The sequence below is a fragment of the Mustela nivalis genome (genome assembly GCF_964662115.1).
Source record: "Mustela nivalis genome assembly, chromosome: 8".
Classification (NCBI taxonomy): domain Eukaryota; kingdom Metazoa; phylum Chordata; class Mammalia; order Carnivora; family Mustelidae; genus Mustela; species Mustela nivalis.
Genome location: NC_139027.1, coordinates 139,547,102 through 139,573,271, shown reverse-complemented (window position 1 = coordinate 139,573,271; position 26,170 = coordinate 139,547,102). Strand labels below are relative to the sequence as shown.

The 26,170-nt window shown below is 48.5% G+C and overlaps 1 protein-coding gene and 2 long non-coding RNA genes across 22 annotated transcripts; 2 read left to right on the top strand and 1 right to left on the bottom strand.

The window, feature by feature from the left end:
- STX16 (syntaxin 16) lies at positions 1-26,170 on the bottom strand. 20 transcript variants are annotated; one of them, XM_082743093.1, is made up of 10 exons: positions 24,943-25,764; positions 10,834-10,962; positions 10,417-10,532; positions 10,185-10,292; positions 9,647-9,787; positions 8,592-8,757; positions 7,441-7,532; positions 6,738-6,881; positions 5,421-5,501; positions 1-3,045 (listed from the first exon to the last, which is right to left on the bottom strand). In XM_082743093.1, the coding sequence occupies exons 4-10, from the start codon at positions 10,275-10,277 to the stop codon at positions 2,941-2,943; spliced, it is 822 nt and encodes a 273-aa protein (XP_082599219.1). In that variant the 5' UTR covers positions 10,278-10,292; positions 10,417-10,532; positions 10,834-10,962; positions 24,943-25,764; the 3' UTR covers positions 1-2,940. The 20 variants fall into 20 exon arrangements, with proteins under 20 accessions (XP_082599219.1, XP_082599225.1, XP_082599218.1 ...); XM_082743099.1 differs by having other exon boundaries at positions 10,174-10,292; positions 24,943-25,758; XM_082743092.1 differs by lacking the exon at positions 10,834-10,962 and having other exon boundaries at positions 24,939-25,809.
- On the top strand, positions 20,966-23,670 carry LOC309870729. The gene is made up of 3 exons (XR_014314775.1): positions 20,966-21,098; positions 22,583-22,663; positions 23,489-23,670. It is a non-coding gene; the product is annotated as an uncharacterized lncRNA (long non-coding RNA).
- On the top strand, positions 23,904-25,009 carry LOC309870730. The gene is made up of 2 exons (XR_014314776.1): positions 23,904-24,029; positions 24,820-25,009. It is a non-coding gene; the product is annotated as an uncharacterized lncRNA (long non-coding RNA).

Below are 26,170 nucleotides of genomic sequence, written 5' to 3'. Positions count from 1 at the left end.
TTCTTTAATCCGCACGACTGCTTTATTGTACAAAAAGTTTCCAGGAACAGTAAATTAGTTTTAAAAAAGGACCAAAAAAAGTCATTTTGGATAGAAGCGCTTCACTAATTGCTTTATTTAAGCACACAAGAAGAAAAGTCTTATCTGACCAATTAGGTTGGAAGGGTTTTATTACCTTTAAGAAGCCATTAGCTAGGATAAAACACTGAAAGCACTTGTGTCAAAACAAATAAATAATGCTCTCTCAATTAGCAGAGAAAGCGGTAAATCCGTTAAATTAGAGACATACACTGCTTCACGTCCATGGCGAAGACAGCACCCCCCACCCCCAAATTAATACGAGAAGAGATAGTAGATTTCAGTTACAATCTCGGGAAAGATCTGGAGCTTTGGAGACCCCATGGTCAACACTGACTTCTCTCCTCTCCGGTGCCGTCCAAGGAACCACCCCAGGACATGCCGGAGGGCGCAGGCGTCGGGGGCGGAGTCCAGGAGTGCCCGGAAGGAGCTTTCCCTGCCGACCCTCTCCTCTGCTCGCACCGCAGGCGGGGAAGAGGCGGCCGGCGCTCACCGCGACCAGAGCTTGACAGAGGGACGCCTCAGCCTTTTTGCAGGCAAGGGCTGTCTGCAGGAGCCCGTCTCCTTAGAGGGGAAGAATGACCCTGAGGGACCAGGACTCCATGACCAGTTTTCTCTTACTTGCCCCAAGGCTGCTGATCTTTCCCTGATAAAGGCTCACAAGAAAAATACAGTGTTTAGAGCAGCTGGGCCTGCTGGCGCCAGGTTCTGGGGCGGCCTCCCGCCGTGGGGCGAGGCTACGGCAGCAGACAGTGGCCCCACGCTGGCTTCACACCACTCGAGATCCTGGACACCACGTCTGTTTAGCTCTATTATTTAACCCAAATGGGGTGAGGGGGTCGGGAGCAAAAACCAACCCCGATCGCCCCTATTAGCTGAAAATAAACATAAATAAATGGCGATCCCTTCTTTCTTGTGGGATCCTTTCTTAAAGGGTCACTTTCCTTCAAGGGGAAGACTGAGCATGTTCAAAGCTCCACCAGTCATCCAGTAGTGCCGCTGCAGGCCGACAGGCAGCAGAGCCCTGCCCGGCGCAGCCCTGCTCCTTGGGGAAGCTGGTCTCCGGGACACCCAGACTCTGCCACCAGATTCGAGTCAGCCGAGTGGGGAGTGCCTAGAGCTCCTCACGAGGTCTGGAGAAGCCCCACGTGTCGGGGGTGATCCAGGAGGTGGGGGTTCATATTTCCCGACCCTTTTCCCAATAAATAACTGTTTGTCAGGGAATACCACGTGATTTCCTGAAATGCCAGGGGCGTCTCTAGATCATTCTACAGTCACGGCAGTAATATGAAAACCAGTGGCCTCCTGGAGTCACAGAGGACTTGTAAGGCTGGGACGTGGGTTTGGGTATTAAGACCATGATCTGTTTGGATGACTTGAACCTCTGGACTTGAGTTTAAGTTTCCAGAAACCTACTTTAAAGTCAATTCTAAAGAGATATTTTATGTGACTGATCCAAATAAAGGACGGCACATTTAATGAAGTCATGCTCTTCTCAAACTTTTTAGGAGAGGTAAAAAAACAATGGAGGAGCCATTGGAAATTATACAAAGACCATTAAAAAGATACTGGTGTCTCAAGACCCAATAAAACATGAACAACTTCAGCTTTCAAAGTCGCCATCACTTTCCACATTATTCTACAGTTCAAGAAATATATTCGAGCACCATATTGATAATAGGTAAGTAAACGGCAAAGTCCTGCTTTGGCGATCTGATTCATGCTCACGCAAAGGAGGGATTTCCTAATCCAGATTGTCACAATCTGCAGGAACGTGCCCACTCTCTTGGGCACGTTAGCAGCAGGGAAGGAGCTGATAGATCATACCACTGGTGGAGTATTTGACTTTGAAATGGAGCGATGTTTGGTTAATAATTTGAGATCCACTAATCCTAAATGGGGCGGCCCGTTCAGAAGGGCCTGTGTGTAAATTCACAGTTCATTAAATGGTGTCTGGTTTGAACAGGCCATTATGTGGTTAGTGTAGAAGTAATGGATTGAGTGAGGACGGCTGGGGACGAGCACAGGGACGCACTGGCTGATTCTGGTGACTTCCACGACGCTGCTCATCTTCCACTGCATGTTTTCTGGTGAGGTCGGGTTTAATCACCCACTTCTAAGTTTAGGTGGTTTTGTTTAGTAACCCCTTTTGGTTTACAGTAGAAGATGCAGGGCACGGATTCTGGATGAGGAACAGCCCATTTATGGTGAACTCAAACTCATGAGGCCGTTGCAACCGGCCCATCTAAATGTGTTAATTACCATCAATGATGGTTTCTTCTTTTTCACACTTTGTTACTCTGATCATTAACAGTGATGGAAAAGCTAAATTAAGTTAATGGGGAATGGATTATAAATTCTTAAAGGACTTCTCAGTTTGTTTTCAACTGGAAAACATACAAAGAAAGATGAAGAGGCATTTTTGCCTCTACTCACAAATTTTTGGTACCAAATTTCTTAAAAACCAGATGGTTTTTAAAAAATGTTTCCAAAAATTATTTTAACATGTTGCTCCGACATGACAGCTAAAAAAATGACATATGCACATACAGTATCGACCAACTTGTGGAGTGCCTGTAAACATTCAACTCATTTTTCTCTTTCTAAAAAAATATATATATTATCACTGATGACACAGCTCAATCTCTATTCTGCAGCAGTAGCAAAGGTCCTTAAATTCTTGACAACGAAGGAAAACCAGAAGCCCGTCCCTCTGCTTGAGCACGACCGTGACGAGGAGTCCCGGCCGGCGTTCGCGGCCCCCACATGGTCCACAGCCTGCACCTCTGCTGTGCCCGCGGGGTGGCCACGCCCCTCGCGCCTGGGAGGCCATGCGGGTGGCACACGCAGCCCCACGGACGCCTAGCGAGACTTCACGCCGATGAGGACAACAATGAGGACAATGATGATGACAAATAATATTAAAATCACAAGCATCTTCCGATTCTTCCTTTGATATTGCTCTGCCTATAGAGAGAGGGAAAAAGGCTGTCATTTTCCCAAAAATCCAAAATCAAGTCTCGTTGTTTCCAGTCCTGGGCCTGCGGCTCTGTCTGCATCACTGGCCTCTCTGCCACAGGCTACGTCACGTCACTACAAGCCCTGCCATCAGTTCTAGCACGTTCCTCAATGCGGGGCAGACAGCCTGCAGGAGGCCGGAGCTACCGAGCTACCCCGGGTGCACGGGAGCACAAAGGACACAGGCTGGCGGCAGGAGCCCCAAATTCCACCCCAGGGCTGGGTGGACCTGCTTCTCCTCCACCTTCCACTGACCCCAAGGAGCCACTCTTTTGAGGAGAGCCTCCTGTTTCTGGACACAGCTTTTGGGATGAACGTATACCTCCTTCGTGACGACCTTCAACAACGGGCTGAGGTCACCCCAGCCAGTGTGCATGAACTGACGGCCCCCAAGAGGGGCGTTTTCTGCCTCCCCTGATGCTGGAAACAGGAACACTCCTCTGCTGCAACAGGAGTGCGAAAAGTATGCCCTACGGATCTCAAGTGCACAAAGAGCCTCCCTGAGATAACTGCTCGCCCGCAGTGCTTCCGCCGGCACGACAGACAGGAGCTTCCCGAGCTCAGCTCCCGCTGCACCCCTCCCCTGCCCACAGCAGCCTGGAGGCCCTGGGCAGGGCTGGGCAGCGGGGGCGGGGAGGGGGACGCCCTCACTCACACCACGCCTGTTGTGCTCACACAAAAACGCCCCACCTGGGTTCCTAGGGACTGACCCGGGAGAGGAGTGTGGCCGAGGAGGGAGCTGCGAGGTTGCCCTCCCCAGGTGATGCTCCTTCACAGGGGAGGACACGAAGGAGACAGCCTGATGGAGACGTATGAGAATGTCCAATCTCTTCTGCTTTACCTCTGCGGTCCCCATCAACCTTCTGATTGGTGGTTTTGTTTCCTAAGGGAGCCTACACACCCACAGGGAGCCACTCAACAACCAGGAGGGAACATCGGGGCAGGCAGATTAACCCGTCTGCAGAGTCCGGCCCGTGCGGAGCCACCCCCAGCTCCATCCTCCTCGGGGACCGCCAGGGGACCGGCCAGCCACGCCACTGACAGCAGTGTGACCGGAGGGGGAAGCCGGAGCACGTCTGCTGCTCTAACACGGAACCTAGAACACCAGGGAAACTGATATGAAACGATATACTTTAAAGCTTCTCAAAGCAATTTATAAAGTAGAACCCAAAACAAAATTTCTAGTTCCCACTGGATTTGTACACTCCTGCGGAGAAAGCTCTGCCCTTTATCTGTGCCTTATTACAAAACATGTCTCACTAGCTTTTATTTAAGAACTTCAAAACCAATGCATAATTCAACAGCGTATCAGAAAGTGGGTATTTCAGAGAAGAAAACTCAAGCTAGTCATCAGTCTTTCATACGCAGGTTCGGCAGCTCAAGCAGCTCTCTGCTTGCCCGGGGCAGGGCCTTCCCTTCCATCGTGCGCTGGCGTCACCCCGCGCCCCGCCGCAGCCGCGGGCACACGGGAGGTGCAGGGATCCCTTTCTGTAAAGCTGGGGTCATCGTCAGACGGGGCCACCCCTGCCATGGAGAGCAACCAGCTCCCCAACGGCGGCAGAGCCGTCCACGCGCGGCCCGGAGAAAGGCTCATTAGCTGGCTGCGGCCTCACACGGTCTCAACGGCCGCACGGAGATGGGCGGGACTTAATGGACTGCCGAAGGACCAGCGTCCGTGCCTTTTCAAGAAAAGACGCTCCCAATCACGTGGGGGGCCGCTCGGCCGCCTCCGGGTGTTTCTCGATACTGGTGACAAGATTCCTAAGACGCTTCCTGGTTATTTTTCAATAAAGATCATGAAAGGTAGGCCAGAGATAGCTACCTTATTAGCGAAGACTAAGAGAGCTACTCTCACTTCAACGAACTATGCTTTTCTCAAGGTGGCACACAGACATACTGCGGTAATTAAAAGGGAAAATGAGATTTTTATCTGCTCCAGAGCAATCCTCTGCCAGCAACGCATCAGAAATGCGTCACAGCAAGAGAGACCTGAGTCGGCAGCAACAAGTGGACAGAATGTTCGACCTAGCAAACGCCCATTCCCTTGATTTCCTACACAAGAGGAGCCAAAGAATGAAATAATTTCTGAAAGGAAGAAACGCCCCATTCCTTTATAATCTCCTGTCACTTCTCAGCAACTTTCAAATCCAGGTGCAAGGTGCCCGTGGAGTGGCTCCCTGCAGCAGGATGACTGGTCCCCCGCGGTCGGCGCCGCCTACACAGACACGGGGCGTTCCTGCACGCCCCGCCGCTGCGCCCCCCCGTGCCCCGGGTACTTGAGAATGGCTCCCCGAACTCTCGGCTGCGGAAACGCACGGCATTACCTTGTGAAGCTGTTTCAGGCCATCTTCGGTCTTGACACAGGACTGCTCAACGTTGTAGTCAATTCTGTCAAGGACTGTACCCTGAGTGAGAGATGACAGTTACAGACAACCGACAACGGCCACTGGGAACCTGCAGCTGCAGCCGCCATGACTCAAGCACTATCTGTTTTACTCAACCGCTGCTAGAAAGGGGCACACGGAAAGCTCTGGAACCCGTCATCAAGCAGTATGAGCCACTCAGAGGCAGAGTGCCGTGTTAGTTACATGAAGTCTAACTCGTGAGAAAGAAATACTGACAAACTAAGCTTTCTTTTTCGGATTTAGCCGCTCTAACATATGCCACACTCAGCCTTACTGCCTTACTGGGGCTTTAAGAGATACACGGCTGAGCGGAAACAGGCTCTGCGAGGCTAGGGCCTGACTTCTGTGCCCATGGGCTGCTTAAATGCTTGGATTCCAGTGAGCAGAGCGCGCTGGTTAAGCTAGGCGCAGTCACGATTAGGCCTGGAAACCGACCAGCACGCCTGTCAACGTCGACACGGGTGTCCACAGGTCAGAGCAGAGACAGTGAGCTCTGACCCACCATGTAAAATTACACGTTTGCCTCAAGGGGAATTTTGTTTTTAATTGTTTAATCTGTCGGTTCAAACGGAAAGAAGGGAACACCAGGCTATGTGGAGACCAGAGCTCTTAATGGAACCCGCTGCATCAGACGAGGTGGCAAGCGCAGTTCCTCGGGAACCGCGGGAGTAATTACTGTAACTAGATCTTCCACGGCCTCAACACTCCACTGTGCAGCTGGTTGCAGGGGGATCAGGACCCAAATCCCTGCTGGCAAGATAATAAAATACCCTAATCAGATTGTAACACTGAACAAACAATTTAATTCTACTTGAAAGCTAGTGGTTCCAGTTGCCCTTACACAGTAACCTGCCAAAATTAGAAGGGAAACCTTATCTATTGCCAGAATCACTGCTGAGTGGGGGCAGAACTCACCAGACCCCCCGGTAGGGTGGTCTCATCAGCATCCTTGAAGTATGGGCAGAGAACACAAGACCGTCTACCCATATTTATCTTTCACTTAAAAAAATAAATGTTATCAGTAGCTTTATAGGAAATGAACATTAGTACATGCCTATCATTTGCACATACGCAGACCCATGTAAGTGTGTAAGCACACACACACACACATACACACATACACGGGGGGAGGAGAGTCAAATTTTGTTTCCCGACACGAATGCAGACTCAAGAGTCTCCAGAAGGACCAGATGTCCCGGCAGGAAGACTCGGCGATGAGGAAGGTAAAGCACACACCTGCTCTACGATCATCGCTCCCAAGTCCCGGAATATCTCGTTCAGGTCGGAGATGGACTGCACGATCTGGCGGATCTCCCGCTCCCGCTCCTCCACCATCAGCGTGTTCTGCTCCACCAGCACCAACTGGTCGTCCGTAAAACCCTAGCGAGACAAGAAGCACCGGATTTGTAGCTTTAGATTCTCCTCTTCCCCCACCAGATGGTACACTGTACAGCTGCAGATACCATCTAAAGACCGAATTCTGAAAATATTTCTATAAAGCACATAAACACAACACATAAGCACTTATTTTTCTCTGACAGGAAAGATCCGAATTCCTAAACAAGCAGGACGGTGTAAAGCACTAGGGGCCAAAGCAGGGGACGCGAAGAGAACCCGTCTGCGGCTATGCAGGGCCGAGCAGCGAAACCACCGGGGGTGACCCTGCACTTCTCTGGGTTCTTCCCAACGTGCGGTGTGCAGACTGCTTTCCCGAAGGTTCTGGAAGGCAGATGGCAAGGCCTCCTTGCAGCCTACAGAAAGGAAGGAACAGTATGGCCCCCATGACCGTTCTTCCACCTGCCGCAAAAACAACCTGACGGATGTACAGGTCAAGCAGCGCGGCCCCATCGGCATTGCACGGAAGCTACAGGTCTATGAGGAGAAGGAACAGAACGGAGCGCAGATGCACAGCAGCCCGTCTTGCAGCCCCTTCACGTACCCGGTCATAAAGAGTATTATCGTCTCCATCATCCATTAGTGGTACTGATGTATCAAAAAAATGCTGGGATCTTTCCTCTCGATTCTTCATGCCTATCACAGATAGGAATTCACTTTACTCGAGTACGTAAACCATCCTGGTTACTGTTCCACCATTAAAAAGGGGAAATCTAGAGTAAAACTCAACAGTCAAAATGGAGATATTCTTAGCTTTAAAAGGAGCCTATCTCCAACAGAGGCGGGGGGAGAGTCAAGGGTTATCAACAGGTAACGAGATGCACGCACTGAGGGTGATTCAAGACAAAAACCACACTGTACACATGTACAACTCACTTGATGCCAAGTGAGTGACAACGGGACACTTAAAGCCACCTGAGAGACTCTAAGTGAGGCAGAAATATTTAATCTAACTGCTGCTACAAAGCATTTTTTTAAAAAAATCAGTATTTCTCTCTAGAAGCATCTCTAGCAACAATTCCAAATGGCCCTAATCAAATTTCAGAAGTATTGAAATTAAAATACAAATATGCCAGTTGTTAAAGGGAGGGGGAACTAGGTTTTGGTTTTTGTTTTTTCGGTATGTGGGGAGACTACTGATTATAGTGGCATCAAGAAAAACCGTTTATGAGGTAATTCGAATGCGGCTGTGGCCAACCAGACTTCCCACTGTCTGGAAGCAAAGGTGGGCTGAGTGGGTCACTAGTGCCAAGCAGCCAGCAGCCAGGGGTTCGACTGCTCCCAGAAAGGGTTTCCAGGCGCTTGCATGCTTCAGTCGTTATGGAAATAGAAAGCTTTCACGTCATCACAGCGGATTTCACCTCTTTGTTGGCAGCTTCCCCCAACCCAACATCTGGAGAGCTACAGGCTTCACAAACGTGCTGGAATGATTCTCCCACGATTCTTGAAGCCGGACGCTTCGCTGCTTGTGGGCTGTCCTGACAGCCTGTGCCCAGCCTCCCGTGGGGGCCGCTGGGGGCGGGGGCTCCCGCGGGCACCGGAAGGTGTGAAGCTCCCCCAGGGGTCATCATGGAGGGTGGAGGAGGAAAGGGAAAATGAGCAGCGAAAGAGAAGGATGAAGACGGAAGCGGTCCGCGGTCCCCACGCCGGGATTCTCGCGACCCCCAAGCCCTCAGAGCAGCCGGTGACACTCACGTTTGAGGTAGCCCGACTGCGCGCGCCGGAAGCCGGTGGACAGCTCCTGCAGAGCCTGCGCCAGCGAGGCCACCACGTTGCGAAGGAGCCGCTCCTCCTGCTCGGAGCAGGCCCTGCGCGCCCGGCTGGGCAGAGCCTGCACGGCTCGCTGGCACCTGTGGAAGAGCTGGGAGGACAAGCCCACGGCTCGCAGCGGGCCGGGAAGGGGCCCCGAGCGCCAGCGCCTCCGCACGCCCGTCCCAGGGACGGCAACCGCGCTGCTCACGCACGCGGACCTCGGGCAAGGAGACCAGATCAAAGTTGCCGGAGGCCTCATCTACATCCTCAGAAAGACCCAGCCAGACGGGAACGGATGCGGGGGGGCACCTTCTAATGCGTCGTCACGTGTTGCCCTGCTGTTGCGATCTTCTCACTTAACCCCCATGCCCACCCTGGGGCAGGCATTAATATGACTGTTCCCATTTTATAGATGAGAACACCAGAGTCAGAGGGACGAGAACCATGGCGTTGTTACCTTGCCAAGAGCTGGAATTCCAACATTCCACCACCCAGGGCTCTCCCAGAGCACCCAGCCCCTCCACTGAGGATCACAACCAGGAAACGCACACAAGTAAAAAATGTAAAACACTAGAGCTCCCACACCAGTCAGATTACTTAAAAATTACTCAAGTTGAGCATTTTACAAGGAATTCTTCTAGGGTACTAAGTTCCTCGAGGTACTAATACACTCGAGTCTTGGGCAACAGCTCCCGATCTTTTCCGATTACGAGGACCATTTTCTAACATGAATAATTTGTAATCACTAGTACACAATTAAAGGCACACACTTCTAAATCCGTCCACGGTGGTATCTACTGACAACTGAGAAACCCAGCCCCATTCCTCTACAACACATGCTGATTCTTGGGGGGGAACTCAGGGCCTCACGTCCCTTTGTGAACTTGGGGTTGGGAAGTGTGATCTGATTTAGAGTCTGCACCACGTAATGGCTTTTGAGAGGGTCATGAGAAGGCTGGGAAATGCCCGTCCCCCCTGGGGTCCATCTCCATCCTCACCTGAGTGATCTCTTGGGTGGTGATTTCAATGGCGTGTTCCTGCTCGCTGCTGTCATCCAGGGTAGGTCTGTTCAAATGCTGGTCGTGAAGGCTGGCTAATTCCTTCATCTTCTGTTTGATCCGGCCGACATCATACTGTATCTAAACAAATGAAACCACCAGGACCCCACTGATGCCCGCCAGGCGTCGTGGGCCTCCCAGACCATCAGCTGCACTCAAGTACAGAGCGCAGGCTTCGGCCGCCGACCTGTAGGCTCACTGACGCGTGAGCAACTTTTCATTCAAACACCCCCCTCATCACACGGTTCTTCAGTTTCTCTCTATAATCTAGGTAGTCACTCCTAACGCCAAGATCGCGCGCGCACACACACACACCTCTTCTTGGGGTGTGTGAACTGAATAAACCTAAAGCAAAGTATTTCCAGGGACGCGCACTCAAGCGTAACGGGGTCAGTCTTTGCGGCAGAGAGCGTAGCAGACGTCGGCATCGTAATGACTTAAAGAAATAAGAAAGTTATGAAACTAACATTCAACTTACTTCATCCACTCCGTCCACCCATTTCGGAGGTGACCGTTTTGTCACGCCAATTGCTGCTTCTGGATCTAAGCTAATGCCTGACACCAGAGCCATACGGTCATCAGCGAGCTACGGGGAAATAAAGGGACATGAAAAAACATCATTCAGATTCCACTCCGATAGGCAAACTCTTACACCCTCTTAAATGTCGCTCCCTAAGAAGACAAAAAAATGGAGGAGTAAGTGCACTTGCCTGATCATAAGCTTGCTCTGAAACTGCTAGGATTTGGGACTGTTTTCCTATCTTTTCATGCACCAGTTCTTAATTTTCTTGGACATACTTGTGAACATGAATTTGACTTGATCTGGCTATAGAAATGTAATAAAAAAAATCAACAAAAGATCCTTAACAGAAAGAGCTCTTAGTACTAGTACTGTGTAACAGACGACGGCATGAACCTCAAAAGTGAATGCGATCAGATACAAGTTAAAAAAAAAACACTAGGTTACAAATGGACTCAAACAAAACGTTCAACAGGAGTGAGGTTCACTCTCACACATTTAGCTTATTTTGGAAATGGGGCTGATCCAGTTATCTTGGTCACAAGATCATTAACTGTGTGTTAAAATCTGTGAAAGAACTGCCTAAAACGATTAGCAAATTACCCACCATTTGGCAAAAGCCACCCTGAACAATCTGCCCGCGATCCTGCCTGCCGCGTCCTTTCTTCAGCTCAATGTCCACAGGCAACGTTTTCACTTATTTTGAAATGATACCAAGAGCTCCTGTTGATTTTCCCTGCATAAGACACTGCCTTAGAAAGCCTTGAAGATGGGGAGGGTGATCATGGGTCTGGCTTGGTTAAGCTGTTCTCTTGCCTAGAGGCAGTGAACAGGTTCAAAGAAAACCGAGGTGCCTCCAGAGCTCAGAATTTAGAACTGCCAGTTTCCAAAGATCCAAATGATGATCAAAAAATAATGGAAAACAATATATAAAAGTCTTGTACAGGTAATACTTTGTAAATTTTCTAAATCATACTGCAGAATTGGGTGAAGAATTTATATTGCTTTTCTTCCCCCTTCCTTGCATTTATCTAAATTTATTTTTTCATTCATTTAGCAAATACTTGTTTGCTTTTCTAATAAAGGAACAAGGCAAAAGTTAAAAATCCACAGATAAAGAGGAAAAACAGAAAGTAAGGAAAAACCTACATTAAAAAAATTCTTCAAGTAATAAGCCCTAAATCCTGAACAGTTTATAGCAAAATTCTTACAAGCAAACTGGGGTCTTGCATCTGCCCCTGCCCCCCCACCCCTCACCCAGTTCTGCCCCCAGGGGCTTAGGGCCTTCTGCGCATTCGCAGATCACACAGTGTGCAACGACCACACCGAAGGGACCAGAATCCTCGTAACTGCTCCTGGAGCGTCTGTGAGTCGTGATTAAGGCACCAGCATTCCACCGCCGTGTGGACCCTACAGGACCACGGTGTCATCTGCGGTTGTAAACAAACCGTGCATCATCCAACCTGTGCGATCCAACCTGCGCGATCCGGGGCTGAGTCCACGAAGCTGTAGCCCTCAGGCACGGCTCATTTTTCAGAGCTCCCTAATAGGGATCTTACGTTCTTTGTATTGTTTTAGTCCTCACAGAAACTAGGTGAGCTAGGAACTATTATTCCAATCTGTAAATGAGGAAACTGAAACTCAGAAAAGTTAAGGAGCTTGCCCAAGGTCACAAAGCCATCCGGGGACAGACGACCACCCGGCGGGCGGACTCCAGAAGCCCCATCTACTGCACAAGCTGCCCGGCACTTTGGCAGGCCCGGGAAACAGAACTGCAATTTGTTAAGAAAACAAATCAGGACAACAAGCCTCCAGATTGAAACACAACCAGGAAACACAGTCCTCAGCCCCAGTCCCCCCACTACAGGGCAGGCTCCCAGGGAGCGCACAAGCGAAAGCGGCCTCCCTCCCTGACCCTCTGTGGACGCGGCGATGAGGGTCAGACTCATCCTAGGCAGAGCAGGACAGACAGCAAACAGCGGAGCTGTCTGTTCCTCCAACTCCTGCTCCGAAGTCCCCAGGAGGTGCGCAACCTCGTGCAGGGCAGGGGGACCGGCCATGCACATAGCGGTGCTGGACACAGAGCCGTGGGCCCGCGGGAGCAGAACGGGAACCTCCACCTTCAGCTCTTAAAACTCAGCAAGGCCCAGAGCTGCTGCGGTGCCTCCTCACGGGCAACACTGCTCTCCCGATCCTGGCTTATCACCCAGCCCGCTATGTTTTATTATTGTATCATTTTCAATGGCGTAATAATTTGTTTTATTTATGGCTTTTAAACTCAGGGTCTCACTTTGTACTGTTTTTACAAACATACTGAACTAAAAAGATACAGAGATGGTATTTATCTAAATTTATCTGGATAGTAATTAGTATCACTTTAGCTGAAACTAATGAGAAACTGTCAGATGAGAAAAGTCAGTTGAAGTGGATTCACCTCTTTTCAGCAATCCTTAATTTTACTCAAGAGCTGTGTTCCTCCCAAAAATGCATGTAAGTTAAAACCGGGGCAAACACATTTCTCTTTAAATGTTCTAAGGAAGCCTGCTAATGAAGAGACCCCCGCCCAGAGGGGACAGAGGCCAGCAGGCCAAGCTGGCCCTAGCATCCCCTACACTGCATCAGGGTTTTGCCAACTTGAAAAATGGGAAAACCTGTCCCCTCTCTAACATAGTCTATAGCCATGCTTACCGTGAAAAAGAAATTCAGCAGTACTTGGACGAAATGTGTCGTTTATTTTATCAGTACAAACTTAAAATTTAAATAACCACATTGTTTTGAGAAGAAGAAACACAACTGAAGATAAATGTCAATTATTTGAAACAGGAACAAAGATGAACATTAAAAAAATATATTTTAAGTGCAAAACAATCACCCTTTCAGTTTCAGAAACCTCACTTCACATTTGAGAACATGTTTTCTTATTTTTTTAAGACCAGGACATATCAGTTTTCAAGCTGCCATTCTAGTCAACACAGGCTTTAAAAATGGCCAGATTTTTAATTCTCTTTACTCATCCTTGCTGAATTTCAACTTAGTTACCTTTCTGAATATAGGACATCGGTCTTTAAAGCTTTTCTTAAATGAACCTGTGCTTCTCAAGTAAAATATCTTCCCCTATTTTTTGAATTAAAAAAAAAAAATTTAGTAAAAATTATACTCATAAGAATTTCAGAATTCCTGTCTCTGATTTGTGGCTCTGTCCTCCGAGAACTGTGGGGGTGTGTGACCCTAACCCAGGGTTGCCAACACGGGAAAATTCCAAGAGAAGCTCAAAACAGCACACCCAAAAAGCTTCTTTCCCTCCCCACCAAAAACGCTTCTTACTAGTCTCACTCAAGTCATCTTTCGCCCTTGATGAACTCTGGACGTTGACATTCACCCCTAAAAGAGCACCAGACGGTATGGACAAGCTCTTGATCTATGGAAGGAATGCACACACACACACACAGACTCTTATAAATCTGGCTGCTCCGAATACAGAGCCTCCCTACTCTTAGAAAACCCTGAGTTAGTAAGATTAAGGACAAGGCAAAGCCTCTGTTGAGATTAGCATGGTCAGACACACTCCTCCTCCCACTCCCCCCCCACACGACCCTACGTCTAAAAATAAAATAAATAAATTACGTTCAGTCATAATACATTCGCAACAAGAAACAATACCCACAATTCTGGATTGCTTGTGGCAATGAACAGTTAAAAAGTCCAGAAGGGACATTGAAAATTACAGCCCGGCCACCCTCGCTTCCACGTGAGATAATTAGGAGCGCACATGATGAAGTCAGGCCACAGGCATAACTCAATCAAGGGATGTCAGCACTACCGTGTGTTTTTTAAAATCTGTGAAAGTCTTAAAATAGTGATTACTTTTTCTGGTTATGAAACAATAAATGTTCAAAACAGACACCTTTTTAAATATACAAAAAAATACAGAAATAAAAAATAAGAGAATCACACCATCCAGACAGATATAAATGCTGCTCGTTTCACTGATTTTCCTTTCTTCTCAAATTATTACACACGTCCTTAAAAACAATCAGTAGGGAGCAATGATGGCCTGAGTTGTCGGTGCTGCCCTTCCACTAAATTGATCTCTGTACCCCAACAAGTCTTTGGAGGGGACTGTCCCCTGTGGTACAAATATGGACAATGAGCCCCTGCCTCCTCCCTACCACCGCCGGCTCCCCCATGACAGACATTCTCAGCAAGTGACCAGTGGGCCCAGTCTGGGGCCCCCATGTCCCCACTGTATCACTCCCCGCTGCCCAGGCTAGGTGGTTTGAGAGCTCGACATTTACTTCTTGTAATTTTTTATTATGTCCTATTATGAATTTTAAAAACCAAACAGCTTGGGAGATGACTTTGTTATAGAAGAGGAAGTAGATGAGAGCAGGGAGCAAAGGAGAGGGCCGGATACTGCTCTGGGTTAAGAGAGTAGGGACGCCGCACCTGGTACTTCTGGAGAAGAAAGAAGAGCGGCCCCCCAGGCCGCAGACTTTCAAGCTGATCTAAGTAGGAGAATGACAGTCTAATGCGGACACACGACGGAGCGCCACCGGCTAGGATGGCTTTACTCCGGGAGACCCAAGGGATGTAGTCAGCAAAGTCTGCTTAGACCTCAACTCCAAAGGGGTGTGCTTCCACCTACCTCACGCCCAGGACCAGGGGGTCACTCTCACCACTCCCAGAAGGCACGGATTTGCAGCCCTCCCGCAGCTCCAGTGAGGCAGGGCTCTGGACCTCCTTCCCAAACATCCCCAGCCCCTACCTCAGCCCCCGGGAATTTAGCTATAACAAGTGTACAATTATAACTAGCCGGGTCAACAGTACGTGGACGGAACGAAGTAAATAAAATGCAATTCTGGAAGCTACACTCCATACAAGATGGACTGGGTCTGGACAAAGGACACGAAGGGCCAAGTGAAGCACTTGAGAACACCAGGCGGCCCCGTGCACAGGGAGGGGACTGGGCTTCCAGTCCCGAGAATTCCGACAGCACGTGAGCTGTGTGTGGCGAAGGGGCTCTCCACGCAGGGTCTCTGGTGACAATGTGGAGAGCCCCTTTAAACGCCCAGAAGCTAAGAAGAAAAGCAGAAGGGCCTGCTAGCTCCAACAGTGGAAGGAGGAAGACTGGAAATCGGCTCAGAGGGCCAACCCTGAGTGCCCCGACTTTAGATGTGCTCCCCATGTGGACAGTGGTCAACGCTTCTTCAACCCAAGTTGTCCTGTTGTTATTGTCCCCCATCGCACACTTCCCTTTGGGGGTCATAAGACCCGTATCTCTGAACTGTTCAACAAGGGGGAATACCTGTCCTACAAGGCCTCCTCCCTAAGCCCCAGACCTTCACGCCGCTCGAGCTGGTCAGCAAAGCCAAGGGCATCCTGCCGGCCACGCCCCAGAGAGGCTTCCCCTGACTGTGTGCGCTGCAGCCGCTTCTCTCGCCCGGGCCCAGGCCGAGCGCTGGCAGGGAGGCCATGGCACGTGGCTCAATGAGCTACCCGCTTCAGGGTGGCTGCTTTTACATCCTGTTTTTTAATGACAAAAGTAATACATGCACATGTTTTAAAAACAGATATCCAACCTAAGAAAAAGGTAAGCAATGAAAGGAAGTTTCTCCTCCATCCCAGACTTTTCCTGGATGGTGTCCACTGCAAACTGTTTATGGTGTCTCTTCAGAAACCTTCTAAGTACACACAAGCACCAACGTGAGTCCTGCTTCTCTAAATCAGAAACGAGAGAGCGGGAATCCCATTGTGGGTGCTCTCTGGCCCTGGGCTCCTTTGCTCTCAGCCACGGTCTGGAAGCTCAGGGGGCTGTGGCCCGCGGGGAAGGGCTATGCTCAGTACGAGGGACGGAGCGTCAGGACACGGTCTACCTCACTTATTTCAGCAGTGAATACTGAGGTTGTTCCCTGTCTGTTGCTATTATCAATGAGTTAAAAAGGATTTTAAAGCCTACAGGTAGATAGTTATCTTCTAGTTAGGAGCCCCAACGGTTTTGAAGATAGTCAACCTAATCCCAGCTCACTGGTCAGACTTCTAATTTAAAAAAAAAAAATGAAACCAAAAAACACCCTCCTCCATTACTCTTTCTAAAAGGTCTACCCTCGGGAAAAATATTTTTACCCCTTTGCTGCTGAAACGAGTGATGGAGACACAAAATGGACAGCCACAGTTCAATCTCCTTTCTCCTCGACCCTTCCATTAGCGCTTCTAGAATAAAGTGCTAGGAATATGCACCCTCTTCATCTTCTGGGTGAACTGTCAGTAAGTCAGGAAAAGGCCAAAAGTGTGCTGCTGGGAAGGGGGCAGAAAGCAGACCCTGCACCCCCCAGCTCAGTGAGCACACACGGAGGCTCACCGGCCTCTCCCCAAACACAGGGCTGTGAAGCCTCCTGGGCAGGTCCACGGGGCCTGAGCCCTCCTTCCTGTGGGCTCTCCCCAGACGTCACGTCCTTCTGTACTCCGTGTGAGCTACACACGTAATCCTAAAAACAATCTAGTTTTTGGAAGTTCAAGAAAAGGATCCATCTTTACTGCTGCCAAAGTTGAGACACTTTCCTAAGAGCAGTAAATAATAGTTCCTTAAGCCCTTCCCTAAACCACCAATTTACCTGGTGTGAAAGCATATTAAATAAATCCTGAGGATTAAATTGTTAAGCACAACAATTATAAGTAATCAAAATAAATGCTAAAATATATGTAAGCTCTGTTAGCGTTCTGTATATGACCAAAGACTTCAGGAAAAATCCGACATAATTTTATTAACTAACATACAAAAATATTCAAAACACAATACCTCATCCAGCTCCTGAAGAGACATGTCGTTCCCATCGGTCCCATCCAGTTAGGGATCGCAGAGAAAAAGAAGGATGGGGACAGACAGACAAGGTATGGTCAGTTGAGAGAACACTGATCTTAAGCAACTCTAAAGCAAACTAAAAATAAAGATCCACTAACCCAGGCATTTAAAAAATCTTCCCCTGTTGATTGTTCCTTTAAAAAAAAAAAAGCTACATCAATATATATTTTTCTTTATTTACTGTGATTGTTGTTTCGGTGCATGATATAGGAAACAAACAATAAACAGCTGTAAATTAAAATACAATAGACAAATAAAATACACTTGCTTTAGTTTCACTAAAATATAATGCCAATCTGTTTCATAAATATAAACTATCATACACAATATTCTAAATTTCCCTTAGGAAGATTAAAAAAAAAAAAAGAAAGCAAAGCTAAAATGCAATTTCACTGTGTCAAATACATGTACATTCAGCATGTAAATGAGCCCTGCAAATGCAGCAAAATTAGAAAATGAACACCCCACAAAAATCATCTATGGCTGTATTCAGATAATATTTGAGTGACCACACATGTAAGGTCTCTACAAATTCAATCCCGCAGACACGGCTTTATCCGTGGTAATAAGCAAGCCGAGAAACCATTCTTCCCCGGAGAGAGACACAGGTGGTAAAAGAAAAGAAAAACTCTTCCCATTTGCTTGCCATATAGTATTACTAGTCTAGAAAGCACATAGTTATTTATAAGCTATTAGAAAAGCAACTAAACAAAACAAAACAAAAAGATAAGGAGAGATTTTTTTTTTCCTAAGGGGGTAGGAAGGAAGCAGCACCGGCAGCCAGAGGATTAAGTTTCAATTTAAAACTAAAGGTCCTTTTTCAGATCAACATGGAACTTTATCTTCTGAACAGATATTTACTAATGATGGATAATCTACACAACTGGGTCTTTTTTTCTTTTGTGTAGTATTGATCAGTGAAATAATTAGTGGTACATTTCAATAATCAACTGTGTTGTTTTTTTTTAATGCTTAGCAGTAAATTTAGAAAATTAAAAACACAACTTCCTTATTTAAAAATTAATAGTGCAAATGAAACTGGTCTATCAGGGCCAAAATATTATTAAACAATGACAGTAATAAAAGTGTAATCAAGCAATATTCCTCCATGTAAAAATTCAATTAGCTGACATTCTAGAAAGCTGAAAGTCCTCTTCATTCCTTCCACAATTTGCTTTGAGAGCAAAGTGAACTATATTTACATATACACCCTGCCGTAACAGGAGTACTAGAACATTTTAACAGAGAAGATAGTGTCAAATGGAAATCTGATTTAATTACCTTTTACTTTAAAAAGAAAAAAAGAAAATGTTTTTATTTTTTAAAAGCTTTAACATTTTCATCAAGAAAGCACTGAAATGTTTGTATTAATAAAACAAGGCACAGGGCAAACCCCTAACTTTGGGGTCTCCGTCTGTCCATCTGCCTGTTCTGCAGCAGCTCCTTGGCATCTGATCTTTGAACAAAGTGTCACTGCAAACCACGGTTAAGATCTCTGCCACTCGGGAGCCTGTCCTCGATTATTAACCAAGCACACACACCCTGATCTTTTGGTTTCTACAATTATTAGTTGATAAGAGGTGAAATCAGAATCACCGGCTAGGTAAAACTCTCTCTATGGCAAGTAAGAAAACTAAGCTTCAAAATCTATAAATCCATTTCCCCAATCTCCGAGCTTAATGGCCGAGATGAGGACAGACCCAGGTGTTTGGGCCGCCTTCCACCCCACCTTCCAGCATCTCTAATTTTATTAACAATTCAGGGAATTACTAGCCATAGGCAGCTACTACATACCACATCTGGAATTAAATTCAGAAGGTCATCTTTTCAAAGAGCACCCCCCTACCCCGCCCCACCAATCCCATTTTGCTATTCAAAAAGAGAAGGCCTTCAAACCCCCCCCCCCCCCCCGCCAGCCACCAAATTACCAGAAAATTCTGTCAGGACCCAAATTAAAACATTTAGAATTACCATCAGGAAAAACCAAAACACAGCCAAATGAAAACACGTTACTACACATCATCACCTTCTAAATTTTACAATGTCTAAATCTAGGTTTCTGACCTGCTCATGGCATATAATCAAGCAAATATTGAAACTCCAAGCAGCATGTGGAATTTATAGTCTAAAGAACTTTCTACATAAAACTGAAAAGTAAGTGGAAACCCATCTGTGTTTACTCAGGAAGTCTGGGAAAGTTGAGCAAACGGAGTTGGAAGCACAGGTCCATGCTCGAGTGCTGTGCACTTTATTTCCGTTACTGCACAAATAAAAGTTTGCTTCACTTTTATCCAACAAAGTGCCCTTATTCTCAAATAAGCCTCACTGCTCAAAGGGAATCTTTAGAGGCAGGAAAGCAAATGAATCTAAAGAGAAATATACAATGATTTCATACTTGGATCCTAAAGACAGAGAATTAATTTTCCAACAGACTCAGTGTGGACGAGAACCTTCAATACGCTGGTAAAAATGGACTCTGTGTGGTTGCTAACTGACATACAGAAGATGCTAGCCTAGTGCAAGAAAAAGAAAAAAAAAAAAGATTTAAACAATGGGTTCTTCCATTTCCCAGGACCTGCGCCTCGAGTCCTGGAAAGGCAGCCAGCACTGCTGTGGCCCAGTGGGTTAGCACGGGCCTCTGGAGCCAGGCTCACCCGAGGACCCAACCCAGCACCCTGACTCGCCAGGCGGCTGGCACTGGGCGAGCTCCCTGACTCCTGCAAACCTCAGTTCCCTCATCTGTCTCATGAGAAAAACAACAGCACCTGTGTAACAGGCCTCTGTGAGGATGAAATGAGGCCACACACGGAAAGTGCCCGCGTGCACACAGCCCCGGTGCCAGGCACACAGTCAGCTCCCAGTAAGCCTTGGCCAATATTACCGTCAAGACTGAAGAAGGATTTCAGATTTCCTACAACCTTAGTTAATCCTGAGTATCATTTTTTCCCCTAAAGCATACCATGTTTCATTAAAAATAATGTGCTAGTTCCAAACTAATCTAAGACCAATTAACCCCAGCTTCCATTTACAGATTGGGCGTTATTTTCAAGCAGAGGGCAGGTCAAGCAGCCAACGCTAACCTGTCGCTCCAATCCCTCAATCAGACCAGTCTCAGATCAAAGCAATCACGCACCTCATTAGACGGAACAACAACTCAACAACTACGTTTCATTCATTTAAGACTTGACACGTTTTTTGGAATGATGGTTTTACTTTGTAAATTCATTTCAGCTACTTAAAGCCAAGCTGCCTGAAACTGCTTGAATTGGGGGGGGGGGTGCCTTAAAACCTCCCCCTGGCCAAAACAATGTCAGAGTTATTTCTGCAAAGCACTGGAGCTGCTTCCCGGGATTTCTGCATGAACCGGGCTGATGGGCACGGGGACGCTGTGGACTATGTCTCCTTTTTAAATGAAAGCTAGGGCTGTGTGCTGGGCCAGGAGAAACTGTACTGAAACCCTAGAAATCACCTAACTTAAGCCCCTCAACTTATAAATAAGGCAAAGACGTCGGAAGGGTTTAAAAAGCTTGCCTACAGACACATTCTGGGTCAGCCGCAGAGTGCAACGACTAACCCTACATTCCCAGACTTCAAGTCCTGCGCCTGCCTTTATTTCACACCTGCCCTGGAGGCACAGCGGCAACCGGGGGAGCCCACACTGAGGCCCAAACACAATGAATGAGAAATGCCAACCACTGCATTTTGCTCCACATCTAAAAATCAAACCCCAGTCTGTTTCTAACAATTTGTTTTACCAGTATCAGTACAAGCAAAAACACAATGAAGTGGAATTTTGTTCAGTTCTGGGTGGTAAACTTGAAAAAGCACACAGAAACACTAGGTTTCATTCACAGGCAAGAAACTTAACCAGGCTGTCTGAGCAGGGACTGCTGAGCTAGACGGAGAAAGCTCTCGGCAACGCGAAGGCTGCAGGGTTATCGTGCAGAAGGAAGAGACTTCCCGTGTCAGAGACCCCGAGGGCCAGCACCCGAGCTAGGACCACAGGACACAAGGTACAGAGTTGGGGTTCATATGGGCAAAGACTTTTTTTGGTAGCACAAGAGGTGGGATGACTGGCTGCTGGAATTTCCTACAGCCGCCACGGAATGTGGTCAAGGAAGAGAGGCACAGGGGTTATCACAGAGGGGATGTCGGGTCAAGGACCTTTAGGTCTCTGCTGGCCCCGGGGACTTCGTTTTGTTGCTGTACATCCTCCTTAAATTCCTGCTTAGCTGTGACATATTTGCCTGAACGCTGCAAAAACCTCTTTCAGTACGCATGCATGTAGGTACGCACAATAAGCCCCCTATCACCACCACCCAACTTCTGGGGGTTTTTCCCCCTCCAAGTAGGATGCAAAAAAAAAAAAAAAAAAAAGCATGTTTAAGTTTCTTGAATGATACGGCTTTAGGTGTACTTGGTTTTGAGGTGTGAGATACACACATGCATACAACTTGACAATTTCCACAGCTTTTTCCTTAAATAAGGATGTGAATGTTCAGATTTAAAACTTGAAAAAAAAAAAAAAACCCAAAACCCCCAAACTATCAGTTCAATGTGATTTACTGATTTCTTTTGGGTTGTGTGTAAGGTAACACATACACACTAAAATCAACTTCTACAGCTTTTTCTAACTAGGAACTAGAAAATTCAGGTTATGATTTTTTAAATTAAGTTAAACTCTAAAATTTAGTTGCTTCCTTTTTAATTACCCAAGTTTTACATATTTGCAAATTGCCTCCTTTTAATTATTTTTCTCATGATTTTAGTGAACTGTATATATCTTTTAAGTTTTTATTTATAATTTTTCAAACATATAGAAAAGTATGTAAAATGGTATAATGTCACCCCACAGAGTCCTCAACAGGCTTAAAAATCAGTAATACTTTCTCTTATTTGTTTCATCTGGGGGGGTTAAGTATATAAAAAAGTGGCATTTTAACATTTTACTACTGAACATTTCAGTAGGTATCTCTGATAAAATTAACAGACTTAATTGTAATTAACTCATCATTACTAATATCACCTAAAACCCAGTCTATTTTCAAATTTAACAACTATGATTTTCTTTGATTTGCTACTCGGTTATGAAATTTCCAATTCAGAAATGAGGTGTTAACATTTCTATGAGCTAGATATGCAGAGAAAACACTGCCTAAGTTATTTGATCAAGTTTTAAAAAATTGTGTTAGACATGGCTTTCTTCCCAAATGTTTACAGCACTTTTCCAACTTCCAGAAAAGTCGAAAGAATTATACCCTGTACTTAGTCATGTTAACACTTGCCATGTTTGATTTTGTGTGTGTGTGTGTGAACCGTTTCTGTTAAATCAATTGTAAGCAAACTGAAGATATAATACTTTGCCCCGGAACGCTTCAAAAAATCTGACATGCCATGTGTTTTTTTAATGTGCACAAAAATATGAATGTGTATTTTCTTTTTAAATTCTAACTTAAGCAAGCCATTTTTGTTTAATTGCAAATTCTGTTTTTTTTAGATCCTCTGAACTGACTACAAGGATATTTTACATGATCTGATTGCTTACAATCTGAGAAAAATTCCAAATAGACAAATCGAGGTATGTAGTATTTTAAATGGTAATACACAGAACATATCTTTGAATGTTCTGAGATGTGTGTATTTAGTCTGATCCTGAAATCTATTTTCAAGAAATTGTCTGAGTTTGCTATACATATCTGCACCTTTTGTTGACATGTCTATTTTTCCAAACTGTATACTCCAGCCATCCATATTTAATTATCTGCCTTAGCTTTTATATATATATATATATACATATATATATATGTATATATATATATATATATATACATGTGTATATATATATTTTTTTAATTGCCCAACGTAGAAAACCATTTTTAAAGATGCAGTTTAAAAAAGCTGCCCGGCTTAGACACCAGGTTTTTAAAATGTCTGATTTAATAATTAATAAAAATAAAAGTCTCATGTTACCCAATGGTTCAGGGCATTTTGAACCTTATATACGATTAAAAGTTTAAAAGCAAACAACGTTTTTCAATAAATTAAAACTGATACCTTAGAAACATTAATGTGAGTTTTAGTTCTGTGGGGTTTTTCTCCCCCAACAGTAGCATAAAATCAAGCCATGTAAGGAATATGTAATTTTGACATCTTATTTGATAAAACTAAAGTTCCATTGAGGAGTTTTATTCATTTGGTTTGTACTCTCTAATTCTTGGCTTATTTCAGAACCTTCTTTCCAAAATCTGCACTGGAATTAGCCTGCCTCCATTTACACTTATTACAGTAGAATAAGATTTCTTTAGTTAGCATGCAGGGGAAAAAAAAAAAAAAAAACCCACATTCACATTCTTAAGTAAATAAAAATCTAAACACACCCCACCCCTGTTTTCTACGCTTTTAGACCCGACTACACTATTTTATTCCTCCAAGTGTTCACAGGGCTTGGAACAGTTTTTCTATAGGAGCAATATGGCCAAAGACATTTTCTACTTGTGATTTACAAAAAGGAAAAACTGTCTTTGTGGACGCAGGACACATGGCACGATTTTCCGAAGCATCCAGTAAAGTCACAAAGGGAAAAAATGAAGCAGCAACATGGTCCCCAAGGGGAGAGAGAACTGCGAGACGCCCCAAGCTGCGCGTCTGCGGCGCGACGCCGGGAGTCGGGTTTGGGGGTCGCCGCCCCCTCCCGCCGGCCTGCAGCAGGAGCCCCCGCTCCCAGCGACTTCTGTCCCCTCACTTTCCCCGGTCAGGCGCGCCCGGCTCGCGGCCTCGGGCAGGGCGTGCGGACCCCTCGCCTCGTCGGTCAGCGCCGGGCGCGCGAGGCGCCGAGGCCCGGGGGGAAGGCGGGCTTCTCGGAGAACCGACCCGACCACCGCCGGCCTCTCGCCCGGCCTCCGCGGCCCAGGGCACCGGGTCGGAAAACACGGGCGCTTCGGAAGGTCAGTTTTCACAGACACGCCGTGGGTCTCGGTGGTGGCGGTTTGGTTTGAAAGTTCGGACGGAGGGAAAAGCGTCCCGTCCCGTGTGGGCCACGGGAGAGGCCGGTCCCGGCGCGTCGGGGTCGCACGCGCCGGCCCCGGGACCAGCGAGGCGGCCGTTGGCCGGGGACGCGGCCCACCGCGGCGGCGAGGCCCGCAGGAGAAGCGGGTGGGAAAAGCCGACGAGAAACAAAACCAACCACACGCACCCGCACCCGCACACACACACGCACCCGCACCCGCACACACACACGCACCCGCACCCGCACACACACACGCACCCGCACACCCGCACACGCACCCGCACACCCGCACCCGCACACACACGCCCGCACTGCCTCCCCGTTTGGGGGGCGGGGGGGGCCGTGCACTTGCGAGGGTGGCGGTGCCGCGAGCCCGCGACCGGCCGCCGGGACCCGCGCGAGGCCCCGTGTGGGGGCGGGAGGCGGGGGGAGGACGGGGGGGGCTGAAACAAAACGAGACAAAAAAGGCTTCGGAAAGGCCCCCAGTTCCCCCCCAGCTTCGTGTTAAAACATATGTAAATTGGAGGCGGCCCGTGGTGCGGGGCCGGCCGCGGCGGGGGCGGGTGGGGGAGGGGCGCGGAAGTGAGCGGGCGCGGGCCGGGCGGGCCGGGCCGGGCCGGGCCGGGGGGGCGGGGGGAGAGGCGGGCCGGGCCGGGCCCGCGCCGGGGGGCCTGGCGCTTCCGACCTCGCTCAGCCTCCTGACTCCCATCTTGTTTTTTCCAACAGAGAGACAGACAGACAGACAGACAGGCAGAGCCGCGGGGCGCGCGGCGCGTGTGGGAGGCCGCCGGGAGACTCACCGCAGCAATGCTACGTGAATGCAGAGGGCTGGAGGTGGTGTGACTACTCACTTGCTCGGCTAACAGCTGCCGGGTTTGGATGGAATTATTCCGCAACAACAAGAAAGCGTCGGTTAAACGCCTGGTGGCCATGGCTCACCCTCGGGGACCCCCCGCTCGGGCCCCCCGCCCACCGAGCGTCCTGGTTTTGTCACTTTCTCTCTCTTGGCCTGGCCCAGGCGGCCCGCCCTGCGCGGAGACCCCTCTGGACAAGGCCCCGAGCCCAACAGGCGCAGCTTTGCGCCTCGCCAAAGCGCGGAGACCCCTCCCCAAATAACCAGCTAGGCTTTCCAATTGTCTGACTCCCCCTACTCAGGCCTGCCTTCGATCTCTAAGCACTTGAATCCCCCCAATCCTTGCCGGGCTGGCCAACGTCCCAGAGACCCCACCCCAATCCGACCTTGGATCTACAAGCGTCGAACTCGCCAATCCGGCTCTGGGCTGGGAGGCCCTGAAGCCCCCTACCCCCCTTTAGTCTCGGAGACCCCCAAGGGTCTGTGCCCCCTGCCCCTAACTGGGCTCGCAGGCGTCGAGGCCCGGCCCCCGAGGCCTGCCTCGGACTCAGTTTCCCCCCCCAGAGGCCTGGCCCAGGCCTCCTTTGGACAACCGCGGGGCAGGCCTGGGCCCTGAACTCCAGGGCGCCTGGCCCTCCCTTCCTGGGCCTGGTGCGAGCCGGCTAAGGCCCGGGCCCGACCTCCTGACCCCTTCCCTTTCTGGGCGGCCTGGTCCTCCACTGCCACAGCGGCCTGCCGGCCTGCAGGAGGGCAGCAGGGCCTGCCTCCCCAGCCTCCTCACTCCTCTTCTCCGGCTCCCTCCATCCCCGGATCTGACTGCAGCTCAGCCCCGGGCCGTTTCCGTGCTGTGGTCCCGGGTTCTGGCGTCCCCCCGGCCCTCTTCCTGTCCGTCCCTCGCGAGTGCCCCCCTGCGACGTTCACAAGGCTTGCTCGCAACGTTCCGGGCGCGGGAGCTCCCTGCTCCCCTGCCCCAGGGCGCGGGAGCGCTCCGCCCTCTGCCCGGGCCGCTCCCGGGGCGCCCGCTTTCCCTTTCCCACACTGGGCCCGGGCCGGGGGAAGCGCACGAGCGGGTCGGCCTGAGCCTCAGAAGCGTGGCCCCCGGCCGCACACGGTCGCCAGGGGCCTTGGCGCGCACATTAGAGTGGAGCCGAGCGGCAGGCAAATTCGCGCCCCAGCAGAGGCGAAGTTTGCGGCGCGCGCGGAGCCGGGGCGGGAGCGGAAAAGTT